The sequence below is a fragment of the Uranotaenia lowii genome, chromosome 2 (genome assembly GCF_029784155.1).
Source record: "Uranotaenia lowii strain MFRU-FL chromosome 2, ASM2978415v1, whole genome shotgun sequence".
NCBI classification, from domain to species: domain Eukaryota; kingdom Metazoa; phylum Arthropoda; class Insecta; order Diptera; family Culicidae; genus Uranotaenia; species Uranotaenia lowii.
In genome coordinates, this window is record NC_073692.1 from 330,309,939 (window position 1) to 330,323,661 (window position 13,723).

Genomic DNA, 13,723 nt, shown 5'->3' on the forward strand with positions numbered 1-13,723 from the left:
AAAAGAAACGAACAGAAAACAGAATGCATTCTGTACATTACGGTACTAAAATGTTAGTGGAACAAATAAATCATAGATTATTCGGGCGTTTTTTGAATTACTGAAAAAAATAGCTAAAATTAATAAATCATCGACTTTTTTTTTATTAAACACGCCAGTCGCAATTATTTTTAATTCAATTTCATTTTAAGATGGAAAGCATATCAATATATGTCATTGTCTATGTATGCGTCAGTGAGCAGATTATACTGCGCGCAAATTATTTGCACGAGGGTCTAAATAGGTGCAATCAGCGCAGTTTGTTGAGGATGGCAACGGTGCTTGTGAATGTTGATTTTTGGTAGAAATAATTCGAAGCAACTCAATTCAGATGTTGGTCCTTTTGTCTTATACTCCCTTATCAACTTTTGCACATGGTTGTTTACATAAAGAATATGATGGTATCAGTGAGTGCGGAATTTTTATCTGTCAAATCAGATTCTCGCATAAGTCTAAAAATTCATGCAATTGACAATATCGTTAGTTACATTTATATGCATCACAGGCACGTGCGAAAGACCCATCTATGGGTAGGTTTTTAAAATTCATATTTAGCTAAATAATAATAATTCCAAAAATGCATAATAATTCATAAGTCATTTAAACAAATATTCAAAATAATGATCGTTATTCTGAACTAGCAGTTTAGTTGAACATAAATCTAAAGCAGTCTAGTTTACAAGATTTCAATCTCAATTTTCGAAAAACCAGATAAAGAATTCAAATTCATATTTATTTCAAATAACACCAGAATTTAAAGCTTCGGACATAAGAATAAGTGCACAGAAATAGAACACAAAAATAAATCAATAAATTTCAAAAGAAATTAAACCCAAATCCATTAATGAATTTCAGATCAGATCAGAGAACCATGATTTCAGATTGATCAGCAAAATTATAATAATTGCTAATTTTTCATTATCTTAGTTTACATTTCCTTTTTTTATTTTTGTTTGAAGGGTTGATTGAAAAATTTTGCTGTCCTGAATTTAAAAAAAAAGTCATTATTCAACTCTGAATGTTTTTCCCGTTAATTTAAATGTTCGGAAAAGGACAAAAGGTAGAATCTGTGTTTTTCTTATCAAATTTATTAGAAGATTATGTTTTCAGAGATCAAATATTCAGAATTTAAAACAAATACAAATTTTTTAAGAATATTTCGAAAATTAAAATAGTTGACTACTAAACGCGTTCAATTTATTTGAATATTTTAGAAATTCACATTATAAAATTTGTTTAATTTATTTGAAAAAAAAAAACAAAATAACTCAAAAGAACAGCATTTTGGTGCCTATAATATGTTGGTAGGTTCTGGCGTCCTGAACTCGAATGTTTACAAATATTTTGTCTATTGCCTCTAGTTTTAATGATATAGAGTTTAAACGTTTAAAAATAAATCATTTTTGAGTGAAATCAATCATAGATAAGTTGATGAACGAATAAATCTACATGAATAAAAAAATTTATTTTGAATTTGTTTATTATATTTCATTCAATTAAATAAAAATATATAGATTATGATGATGATGAATGATTCAAAAGGTTGAATTCAGTTTTAAATTTTTTAAAGAGTAACAAGTATTTCTATCGTTACTGAAGAAAGATGATAAAAAGAAAGGTTTATCTAATTCATAGGTGACCAAGATTTTTGCCAAAGTAGCTTTATTTTGAAGCAAGCGAACAGCAGAAATTAAAATTCATTATGAAAATTTCGCATCATGGATCTGCCTGGGAGCTCCTTATGAACATCGAAAGAAAAAAAACTTATGCATAAATCTCATGCAAAATCCATTGGTTTTTTTGGGGGTCTTTGGGATTCGAGAATCTTATGGCCCGTGGGCCAAATGGATTTTGACTATTAAAAACCTCCGAATTTATGCAAAAAATTTTTTTCTTTAGGTTTCCCTACATTAAGAGTCCATAGGGGGATCCATAATGCGAAATTATCATCTATATATAGGGGAGAATGAGGATACTTAATCCCTGGGGATACTTGATTCCTTAGCTATATCTCGAAACTGGAATGTCTTACAAAGATCAAATGTTCTAGAAAAATGTGCCAAAATGAGAAAAATAACAATGCTTGTAGTTTAAAAAAATTTAACAAAATAATTGTTTGAGTAATTGAACTTTGTTTGAAAAATTTCACAAAATGTAACTTGAAGATCTTTTTTCATCACTTTAAAATGTTCCTTACATGGGAAAATTATGAAAAAAATATTTGTTCCAATGTATCAATCGTTCGAGCGTAAAATGAACTTCATAATGTCATATTTTCAAAGTAATGGAAAACTCTCAACTTTTTTCAGAAAAAGTTTTCTAAAATGTTGATTATGGGTACAATTGATCCCCTAGAGTTGGGTACAATTGATCCCCCTTCCAAACGGCATATTCTTCTTCTGAATAGATCGTTATGATTGTTGATTACGAAATTACTAATATTTATCCAAAAACTAATATTTATCAAACAATTGTCTGAAGAAAAGAGCAAAAATAATTAATTTTCTGTTAATTATAAAAAATAGCGCCTTTAAGTATGCAATGTTATTAGCGTTGAGACAAAGTTATATTTTCTTCTTATGTCTGCTATAAATCAAAAATAATATATTCCAAGATACCTAGCTCTTGAAATTTTTCATATAAATGCCAACAGACAATCCTTTAACAAACCTTAACACCATCTACTGACAGAAAAGGTCAACATTTCTCGATAATTGAACTTTTCACATGTACCCCTCGTTCCGGGGGGTTCAAATGCACTCTGATTTGCTTTTGTTCAAATTTGGAATACATTTGCAAAATGCACTCTGACACACTTTCTCCAATTTTTGGAGAAAAGCTATTCCATCGACTCAATTTAATTGAGAACCTGACTCGTTTTTGCGCATTCAGATTCCTCAATTAAAAATAATAATCTTCATTTAAAACAGATAACTTATTTGTATTGCATATCTCGTTGAGCCAGATTATTGATTCCAAATTCCACAGAACAGTGCTGAAAATATTGCGATTAATGGTTTTGATGACTTAGCCAAGTATTTATTTGGATTGGGATTTAGTCTAATTCATTCAGATGAAGATAAATTTTATCTAGTTTCATTAAGATGTTTAATTCAAAATCTTCAAATTGCCAAGATTTCCAGTTTAAGTTTAAACAACTAGGGTAACAGATTTATTTTGGACTAGAAGACCAATTTTGGACCACCTTGTCTAGCTCCTTATAAAACAAATAATTATGAAATTTTTAGCAAATATTGTTGAAGCCCGGACACTCAATGTAATGCACTATTTTTTTCATTATTACTTGATCCATAAGAGAGATAATCAAGGTGGTCCATAATAAGTCCCCTGGCCCAATATAAGTCCGTTACCTTAGTAGCCACTTGAAAGCAAGTGATAAATATAATAGTTTAGAAATTTAAAATTTTTAAAATGATTTCATATCAGGAAATGCTATTTCGTTTTTTTTCAAAATCAGCAATTTCTTTAACAATAGAACAGACAGTAGTGTTTTCTAACTGTCAAATTAGATTTAGAAAAAAAATTCAAACTTGTGTATCTGAACGGCTCCCAAGGAAATAAAGAGCTTTGAATAGCGAATGACGACTCTGATACCGAAAAACCGTGCTAATTCTGGAGAACCAAGAACACGTAGAGAAAGACCTCATTGTGTTTGTTGTGCAAATGAACCCTAGAAATAACCCCGGAAATAACTGCTAGTTATTTCCGACCGTGTAATATAAATTGGGTTTTTTTCCTTAGCGTGTTTTACTAAATAGTTGCCAGCATTTGATGGTGGCGCTTTTGGATTTTGTCCGTCGATTCCCGCAAGAGTTCCGAATCTTGTAATGGATAATTTTTGTATAAATTGTGAAATGAGAACAAACATGACCAAAATAGTCAATTAACATTCTATCTTGGGGTTTTGTTTGATTTTCATACGAGGATTGGGGTTTCCTGGATAAAAGATCAAGTCTCCTTCAATAGGGGATCAAGTCTCCCCTAACTTCAGAAAAATCGCAAATTTTTTACTCCCACGAAAATGCTTCTAGTTCATCAACGGGTTCAAGTATCATTCTTATTTTTGGAGCATAGAAACTTGAAGTTACAAGCTGTCAGAAAATGTCAAAGACGGCGAGTTGCTAAATTTTTCCAAAAAGATATGGTGAAAATAAGAAAAGGGGATCAAGTATCCCCACTCTCCCCTATAAAAATGAATTTCTGTCTGTCTGTCTGTCTGCCTGTGTGTTCCCTACACGGAGAAAAAAGTATAGTATTTTTAACAATAACCCACTTTTATTCAATCATATTTCTGATTAATTCTCGGCTAACTATAAATATCAAACTTTCAATTATATATACAATTGATTTTTGGATTGTTTTTTTGTGTCCAACAATGCATATAATAGATTCAATTATACCGATATGATTGATTTTGCGCACTCAACTATAAATATAATAGATTCTACTACATATGTATGATTGAATTTCTTCATTCTACCATTAATATGATAGATTCAACTTTGATTGTATGATTGATTCAATTATATATATAGTAAATTTAATTATACAAAAACAGTTGATTCAATTATATTTGTAGTCGATTCAATTATTGTGTATTATAGAATTAAAAGTTTATTTTATATGATTTATTTCATGTATACAATTAAAAAAAGTTAGATTTCGGAAGTTTTATAGGTTTTTACTAGGCTCAGAACCTTTAATTTTGGTTCCGAAATAAAAGCTAGCAAGAGTAGGAACATTGTATTTCTTAAAATAAATTTATCATTTTAATATGTAAACAAACTTAAACCTCCGTGGCTGGTGATTCTGGAATTGATGATGATGGTGATGGTAGTTAAAATCACCGAAGCGCGAGCTGCACCAAAACCTTCTTCTTCAGTTGGATTATTTTGGATCCACTAGCTGGCAATCGACGAAGATGCCGAAATAGGATAGATTTCAGCACCGGCATTCCCGGAGCGCCGATCACTGCTAGGGTTGCTGGAAAGCATACGAGCGAATGGAACGCGTCCATTAAAGGAGCTACGGAAACCGGATCCCCCGTTGCCACTGTATGGCATGTTGCCTTCGGTAGAACTACCGGAAACTTGCCTTCCAATAATGATGGCCGCAGCCGGTAGCGAAGCTTGATGAACGGTTGCAGTCACGGTTGATTCTACGGGGCCAACAGATGGGCAAATCGAAGTCAGCTGAGAGGGCTGGGAATTCTCGAGTACAGTAACTGTGAATGCTGGAATGTAGCTGCTGGCTGTGCTGTTCGTATCCTTTTCGAGTGCTAGCGGTGGCTTTGGGTTCGGCGAGTAGTCTGTGGTTGTTCCGATGATGGCCGGAGCTGACGATTCAGAAGTCGATGAAGAGGAATTTTGTTCCGGAGAAATCATTCTTGAACCTCTAGCTGCTCCAGTATTTCTTCCGTCTGCTTCCCGCATGTTACCTGAAATTACAACAATTCGGATGATTTTGGACAAAAACATTTTAACGTTTAATATTAATTACCACCCGTATCCGAATCTGCAAGATGCATTTCTGGTACGGCAAAAAAAAAAAAATTTGTCACCTCCCGCCGCGAATGCAAATAACTGAAATGGCGGCAAGAGAAAAATCTAAACATTGATGCCAGTTAAACCAACCCAAGTAACAATTTAAGTTCTATTAGAAACTGGAAGGGTACTTCAAAACCTCGTTATAAAACAACGTTTAGTTATATAAACCCCATTAAAACATTTATAAAACATCTATAAGAGTAAAAAGGCCCACCTACAGGAGGTTCTGGAGAAAACTTTACAAGTAGCTTATACAACCATTCAAGCTTAAAAGGGAATTATCGAAAGCCGGTTTAAGGTAACCAATTCTCGTTGCTGAAAATTTCTCATCGTGAATCAAATTGAATTCGAAAAAGGTTTTGAAATAGTTTTAATCAAAATAAAATATTCTGACATAACAAGCTTTTAAATTTCATTCGGCAAAGACAAAAAAGAATGACAACTATAATTATATTATATATTATATCAATAAATTGATATTTTTGGCTATCTTCGAGGACAAAGTTGTTGCGGTTTTAATAATATCGGGTAATTTTTCGAAAAACTGGCTAATAAATCACGCCCCTCCATAATTTTAAAAAATAAAAGAACTAAATTTATATTTTCCAGTCATAACATATTTCTGTTTCGTTCGAATGTCTGTTTCTAGTCCTTAATATGTCAGCAATTAATTCAAATAATTAAGCGCTTATAGTTTTTCTTTATAATCGACAGTAAAAAACGACATTAATTGTATAATATCAAATGGAGAAATATTGAAAATTTTCCTTTTTGCTTAAGGAAAAATGGCGTCCCTTTAAAAATGTTTATTTACCTGCGAGAAAAATGTATAAGTCTAGATATTCTGGAATAATGTTATTTCAAGATTAGTTTTTCTTGCTAATATCAGTTTTGCCCTCTTTAAAACCAAACAATCCTGTCGCGGATCTTTCTGAGTGTTATTGTCTTAATATATGACTAACTTGAGATGACAGTGCAAAACAAAACGTAAACAAAAATCATTCTCGATTTCATCGAAAAAACTGAATTGGAACGATTCTGCCTAATAAGTCCGAAACAACATTGACCTAAACATATTTAAAGCCGTCCGTTAGGTAAGAATTAATAACTGATTTTATATTACCCCCAAACACCAAATAAATGGCCGAACTTTTTTTTCAGAATGCCTTTTAAAATTGTCCAGACGATTGAAGGCGGAGAAATTGTACTTTGCGTGGTTCCCAGTGGATGGGAATGTCAAGGCGTTCTACGGTGGCCGAAAAACAAACACCAGGTATTAAAACTATCGCGCGAGGAGGCATCCCAACCGAGCGAGGATTGGGATCGCATAAACTGTGTCAGGAAACGAGAACTTCCGACGCGCAAGCAGGCTGAGTATGAGCTGGAGCAGATGGAAGGTCAGCTGGATACAGCAACCGATGTAGATCTATCTGGAACGGAACAAATAGACTACAAAATGCCTTTGACGGAAACCACTGATTTTAACGCTGCCGCTCACCAGGCACAGAACACGGTATGTTTTATTAACCTAAAAAAAGTTTATAATCAGGTCATATGTAAATGTATGTTCTTTCACAGGTCCCTGACGAAGAATGGCTTTTCGATTCGCATGATGTGATCGATCCTCCACTGGCAATCCTCACACCCGACACGGTCATTCAATCTGATGAGTCTCCAACTTTCACACAGGTTATGGGAGAGGTGAAGGTGAATCAAATGAAAATCCTTCATTCACTTGCACATCTCCAAACCTGTGTGGACATGCTATTGGAGTACCGGTGCTCGAGCTCGTGTTCAAGGTCCCTTAGCAACCAGCCGGACTATCTGGTGCTAAATCCTATAGGAAACCTTGAAGAATTGAATCAATTGGAAGAATCTTTGAAAGACCAGCGGACGACACAAAAATATTTGAATGGAATGTCATTAGTTTGTGGCAAAAGTGGTCGCAATAGCGGACTTACCTGCTGCTACAAACTGATCGACCACTTTTTCACTCGGAAATTCCTGATAGAATGCTCCTGGACTGGTGGCACTCGCCAGACAAATGATCCAGGAACGAGCTCGGAAAATGCTTCCGAAAAAATAGCATTAAAGTTCTATAAAAATGTTCGATCCCTTTTCTGTCAATTGATTGTTCAAGCGGATAACAGATTTTCAGAACTTGAATGCGACATATTCTTCAAGCGAGTTTTAAAAAACAGTAAGCAACGTGCTGAAGCAAAAAACCGGGCATCTGCTCCTAAAAATCGACCTAGAAATCTGAAATACCAGAAAAGAGCTGATCAGGTGAACGAAGATTATGACGATGATGATACCGATGACGATATTATGTAATTTTTTTAATTTATCATGTTTTGTTTTATCATGTTTATCATGTTTTGTTTTAAAATAACCATTTATTATTGAGTTACTTTTTTTTAATTTTTTATTTTAAATCGACAATGTCGACAGCATTTCAATTATCTGTATATATTAAGTTAATAATACACCATCCGTGGAATACTTTGTTCATTATGTTGTTTTTATATAATCGTTACAATCAATAAACATTGCTGAAAACGTTCTAAAATAGATCTCCTGTTTGCTGAAACACGATTTGCGTTTATCACATGCACCATGCGAATGATTGTCCTCATAAAAAAGGGTTTCCAATTGCACCTTATCATATTTGCGTTGAACTAAACGATATAATTCTTTAAGCCAATCTTAAAACAAATTCAAGTGAGAATTTCATTCAAATGTTGTTCAAATAATTTGACGACTAATTCAAAATGAGCGTGTAAAACTATAAATATGTTCATCAAAAAGTTTCAAAACATTGAAGACAGGAAGTAGGAGAAGTAGGAAAATAACATTCGAAGCATGAAACAGTAAGTAAATTGTTTTTAAGCATCTTTTCTGGCTCATGGTTCTTTATTTTTCGTACAGGCGATGATTCAGCAGCGAAAAGCAGGTTCAACCGTGTTGGATGAATTGGTGCCTCGAAATCCTAAGCTTGACTGGTCGAGTGGTGTGAATGATCCGTCATCAAATGAATTCAACAAATTTGAATCCCATCCCTTGGTAGAAGTAACGAAACGGAACTGGAACCACAGTTTAGTCAATCTATTGCCAATTTCAACAAGTGTGCTAAATGTGGCAAACGGCGCAGCGCAATTCGGCGTTAAAAAAGTTCCGCTAATAGTTGAGGGTAATTGATTTCCAACAAGCCAGTAGGGAACGTTCAACGCCTACCTGCAGCGGAGAAGCAAAAGTTCCGTGAAGCTGCCAGAAGATACGGAATCGTCGATAACCGAGGTAAGCGAGTGCAAGCTTGATGGAGGATTATCCGGTTAAAAGTAGCCTCACGCTGCTGGTCGATGAGGACGACGAGGAAAGAATTAACGTTTACTCGTCCGGGAATTAGCAGCAAGCCTATATGAGTCACATTAGGCTTATTTATATTACGGACGGTAAGTTACAGGTTCAGCAAAGTTACGAACCTTCGAGATAAGAATTTAAAAAAAAATTGTTGAAGAAGGCTCACAATTTATACAGCACCTGCAGATATTTTATTAAAATTAATCCCTTTTAGCGATCGAAAAGTTGGGCACCGATGATATGTGGAGGATCTGCATAGATGTCCCGATCGAGTGTCATTTTGGAATTTGGACATATAGCGACCCTCACCAACTGTTGCAAAATTCTCAGCGAGTGTCTATTTGCCGGCAGTGTGGATTCAATAATTAATTGCAGCGAAAATGAATACAGTTCCCCCCATGCATGATTAGGAACACTTGTTACCGGCAGTGATATTAACCTAGACATGACATTTACAACTCCTTTCAATGGACCGAATATTGTTACAGTCAGATGTACGAGAGAACTTCTATTTATTCAGGTACATCGGCTAAAGAAATTATACTTTTATTATTGAATGGAAATTAAAATTGTACCAATGTATCAGTTAGCGTTAGATAGTAGAAATTCAGAATAAAAAAAGAAATGAATGAAGAATCTAAGAGTAAATCAGATGCATAGGAATAGATTAACTAAAGTGTATGTAGGGGGAAGTCGTCTATGACCGGACACCTTCTATGGCCGGACAACATTGATTTTTCGAAAACGATATATCCTTATAATGTTTTAACATCATGAAAATAAAGTAAATAGTAGCCTTATATGGTGTTAGAAATATGGTAATCCAATCTGAAAAGGTAAACAAATTATAGGCATCGAAAGCTTTCGCCAAGTAGTTCGACGAGGATCGCCTAAACTTTACATTTATATTGTGATCAGTTTTTACGGCTTGTCAAATGTGAATTGCACATAAACGTCATCGTTGGTTGGTTATCTTTCGACTTCAGTAGATGTAAGATAACAAAACGGAAGTTCAAACAAAATATTAGGAAAATAAAAAAAAAAGTGCGATTTCTCTATGACCGGACACCATATTGTTCTCTATGACCGGACAAGAAAATATTCAAAATTATAAATGATTTCAACTTGAAACTTTCATTTTTTCATCTCTATAGCACCCTCAATTGGTTAGCTGAAGATACGGATTCAATAACCCAACTATTTTGGTCCTCTGATAATATTTAAATTTTGCTGTCCGGTCATAGACAATTTTACTCTAGTTTTTTCGAAAGAAATGTTACATTCTGGTTTGTCAAAAAAACTTTTATAAATGGCTTCATAGAATGTCCAGTATTAAAAAGTACTTACTCACAAGATCTAAGCAAGTGATTTAAGTCATTTTGCTACGTTTTTGTGCCATTGGTGACAACTTTGGTGATGAAATTTGTAGTGTCCGGCCATAGACAACACTTTTGGAAATGAGTGAAAACTAACATAAAATGATTTCTCTTACCACATGAATATGTTGTGAATTAATTTTTTTCTAATACTGTTTAGTGATCATAATATTGATACTCTTCAAATCAGTAGAGGAACCAATATTTACAAAAACTTACTTTTGAAGTTATTGCTTAAAAACCTTAAGTGTCCGGTAGTAGACAACTTCCCCCTATACATTCTATTCAACATAATAGAAACTATATGTAACACCATCAGGGAAAGTAAGAAGTATAAGATCTTTTAATGATATGAGGATTGTAAATAGAAAATTTGATAAATGTGTTACGTAGCAGAGGGAGTCAAAAAAAACGAATTAAAATTGCGTTACGCTATATTTTTTCTGCCGCAAATGTATCATTTTCTATGTTCTAAGTATATTGCAACAGTGTTATGCTCAATATCATCAAATCGATTTATGGAATTTGCATGTTTCTTAAATTTTGATTTATTGTATGACAGTATAACTGATTTTATAAAATTGTGTGAATTATTGGGATAAATACAAATGAGGTTCTATCATTCGATGGCATTCGAACTATTTTACATTTAATGTCGCATATTTCAAAACGTCGAATTGAATTCAATCGGCCATCGCTTTTATAAACGTTAATAAAAGAAGACAGTAATGGTTTTTGGAAACTAATTTGTTTCGACTGCAAAGGCATACCACATACAAAATAACTCGATTGGTTTTTAACGCAATATTTCATTCCTACGATACTGTTGTCCTTTGTTAAAAACCATCGATTCACAAAATCATCTGCTAAACTAAACTTGTTTAGTTCGACCTTGGAATATACTTCGACATCAGTTTTATCCTGGAAGTATTTTTTGTAATGTGAATCTGGTATTTGGTGTTTGAAATTAGGAAAACTATTTGAGTGAAATATATTATCGAATTGCACAATCTTAGTTCCTTCGCTTATGCGCTTTGCTACTTGTGCTAATGGTTTGTTTCCAGATCTTAGCATATTTTTTATTTCGCCTAATCTATTTTCAAATGGATAAGAACTGAAGTTGGACAATATTCCATATCTTCTCACATCATCAACGAGGTGAACTAGATTGTGGACATTACTCGTGATATAATCTTTACCGTATATCTTTTTAAAATCTTCGACATATCGAATCAACATTTTTTCGGCCACATCAATTAAGTGGACATAGCAGTCGTTAGAACAAATCACAATCGCGCAAAAAAAATGTAAGAAATGCTCAAAAATCTCCTTTTTTAGAAATGGTTTCAAAATAACTATTGATATGTAAAATAAAAAATTCCTGAACTCCAAACCTTTCCAGTAGCCTAAACAATCCAAACCTCTTACTGCCCGATGCATTTCGCTAGGTAAACAACATTCTTTCAATAAACTAGAAATATTTGATATTTGTTGACCTGTCCATTTAGCTTTGTACCTTCCCAATCTGCCATCTCTCCAGCCAAACAGGCATTTTTTCATAATACCTAAATCTACTAAATGGAGTGAGTCTGTGATTGGAAAGTCTGCGATCATGTCTATAGGAAGTCGCAACAGGGGGGAATCGACCTTATGATGGGTGTCATAATTTTTTTCGCGGAATCCGGTGTCTGTTCTCTTTTGGCATATGGTTTGAGGAAAGCAGTTACAACCAGAGACATAGGAATACTCTCCTTCTGTGGTGCATTATAAGCAACCATTTTGCGCATTGAAATTGGAAGTTCCTGTGAAAAAAAAAACTGATTAAGTTCATGTTTTATGACTGTACCAAACAACTACAAACCTTTTATGTAAGCTCTCGCAGGAGCGTCACAAATGAATCCATCAATTTTGATGAAAATCTCGTGACCGTTTATCAAAAGTCCATTTCCGATAATAATTTCCATCTCGTTCACGAACTGGTTAAGATATTGGTTTACATCCGGAGGCTTTCCTTTACCAGCATAGATACCAACGATCATGGGTTTCAAAAACGGCATTTCTTTGATTTTGAACAATATTGGCCAAAAACAATCCTGTGAGCTTTTAAATATAGGTAAACCGTCAATATTAAACATAACAGTAAGCGTTGAAGGTTCCGTTATATGTTGAGAGATGTCCTCGATTCATTTTCCAAATCCGTTATGCCAATATTGTCCATCTCCCATCTTCTGTATAACCACTTTGGCATCGGTTTTTAGTAGAGTTCGGGGATCACGGGGAACATCAATTCCCAAAGTGGAGTTTATTACTGATAATAAGTCCTTTACAGCGTTGTGAGTTATGCCGTATGATACAGCCCATTTTCGTAGCCTTTCTTTGAAAATTTCTCCGTTCGGGGACTGCGATGATTGAACGGCGGCTAAGGACAAATTTTCGTGCGCAATTTGTTCGATCAACCTTTTTGGGAAGTCTGGAATTTCCGGTATAGAAACTGTACTTCTGACCTCGCTTCTAGTTGGTCCTTCATTTGTTTGTGAAAGCTTCTCAATTTTAACAGGCACCTCGATAATTCTTAAATAATTTCGCTGGGTTTTTCGTTTAAAATTACCACTTCTTTTAATATTCATTATACTTGCTGCCATTTTCTACTGTTTTGAAACTCTGACCTTTACTGAACCAGTTACACGGCAAATAAGCTTTCATAACATAGAGTAAAAATGGTTGTCGTTTATATAACAGGTGTATAGCAGCATGTTTTGAGAATATTGGGTTGTTTTCAGATCTAGTTCTAGAACTTAATGTTTTGGTTTTCTAGATAGGTTTAATAATTGCTTTGTAGTGCTCTACTGAACTAAAAAAATAAATGGTTATAAAACCAAAGCAATTTTTGACATGAGTTCTATAATAAAACTGTATAGTGGTTTTTAAGCTAGCTTAAAGTGCGTTCATATAGAGATCTTAATAAATTACGTTACAAAGCAATCAATTCTTTATAAATCCCTTATACAACAACTTTTTTTTTTATAAAACTATTCAGAGTTTAAAATGTTGCTTGGGCAAATATATTTATTGTAAATTCTAGATTCTAGAATCTATCATAACAATCAAGTTTCATTTACTATATTTATGATTAAAAACCTAGAATCAATCATACATTTGTAGTTCAATCTATCATATTTACAATTGAATCAATTATACCACTACAGTTGAATCTATCATATTTACAGTTGAATCAATTATACCACTACAGTTGAATCTATTATATTTATAGTTGAATGCCTATAGTCAATCATACAATTGTAGTTGAATTTATCATATCTACAGTTGAATCAATTATACCATTACAATTGAATCAATTATACCATTACAATTGAATCTATT

At 33.6% G+C, this 13,723-nt stretch overlaps 2 protein-coding genes across 3 annotated transcripts in view; one reads left to right on the forward strand and one right to left on the reverse strand.

Moving 5' to 3' along the window:
- LOC129746121 (tyrosine-protein kinase receptor) overlaps nucleotides 1-13,723 on the forward strand; it is a 90,379-nt gene that overhangs the window by 22,552 nt on the left and 54,104 nt on the right. The gene's annotated exons all lie outside the window — the stretch shown is intronic.
- Nucleotides 4,866-5,664, reverse strand: LOC129746122 (uncharacterized). The gene is made up of 2 exons (XM_055739610.1): nucleotides 5,560-5,664; nucleotides 4,866-5,497 (listed from the first exon to the last, which is right to left on the reverse strand). The coding sequence occupies exons 1-2, from the start codon at nucleotides 5,585-5,587 to the stop codon at nucleotides 4,962-4,964; spliced, it is 564 nt and encodes a 187-aa protein (XP_055595585.1). The 5' UTR covers nucleotides 5,588-5,664; the 3' UTR covers nucleotides 4,866-4,961.

Coding starts and splice junctions, on each gene's coding strand:
- LOC129746122 (XM_055739610.1), bottom strand. CDS start 5,587: ATGCATCTTGCAGATTCGGATACGGGTG. Junction 5,498..5,559: donor TGCAGATTCGGATACGGGTG/GTAATTAATATT, acceptor TTGTAATTTCAG/GTAACATGCGGGAAGCAGAC.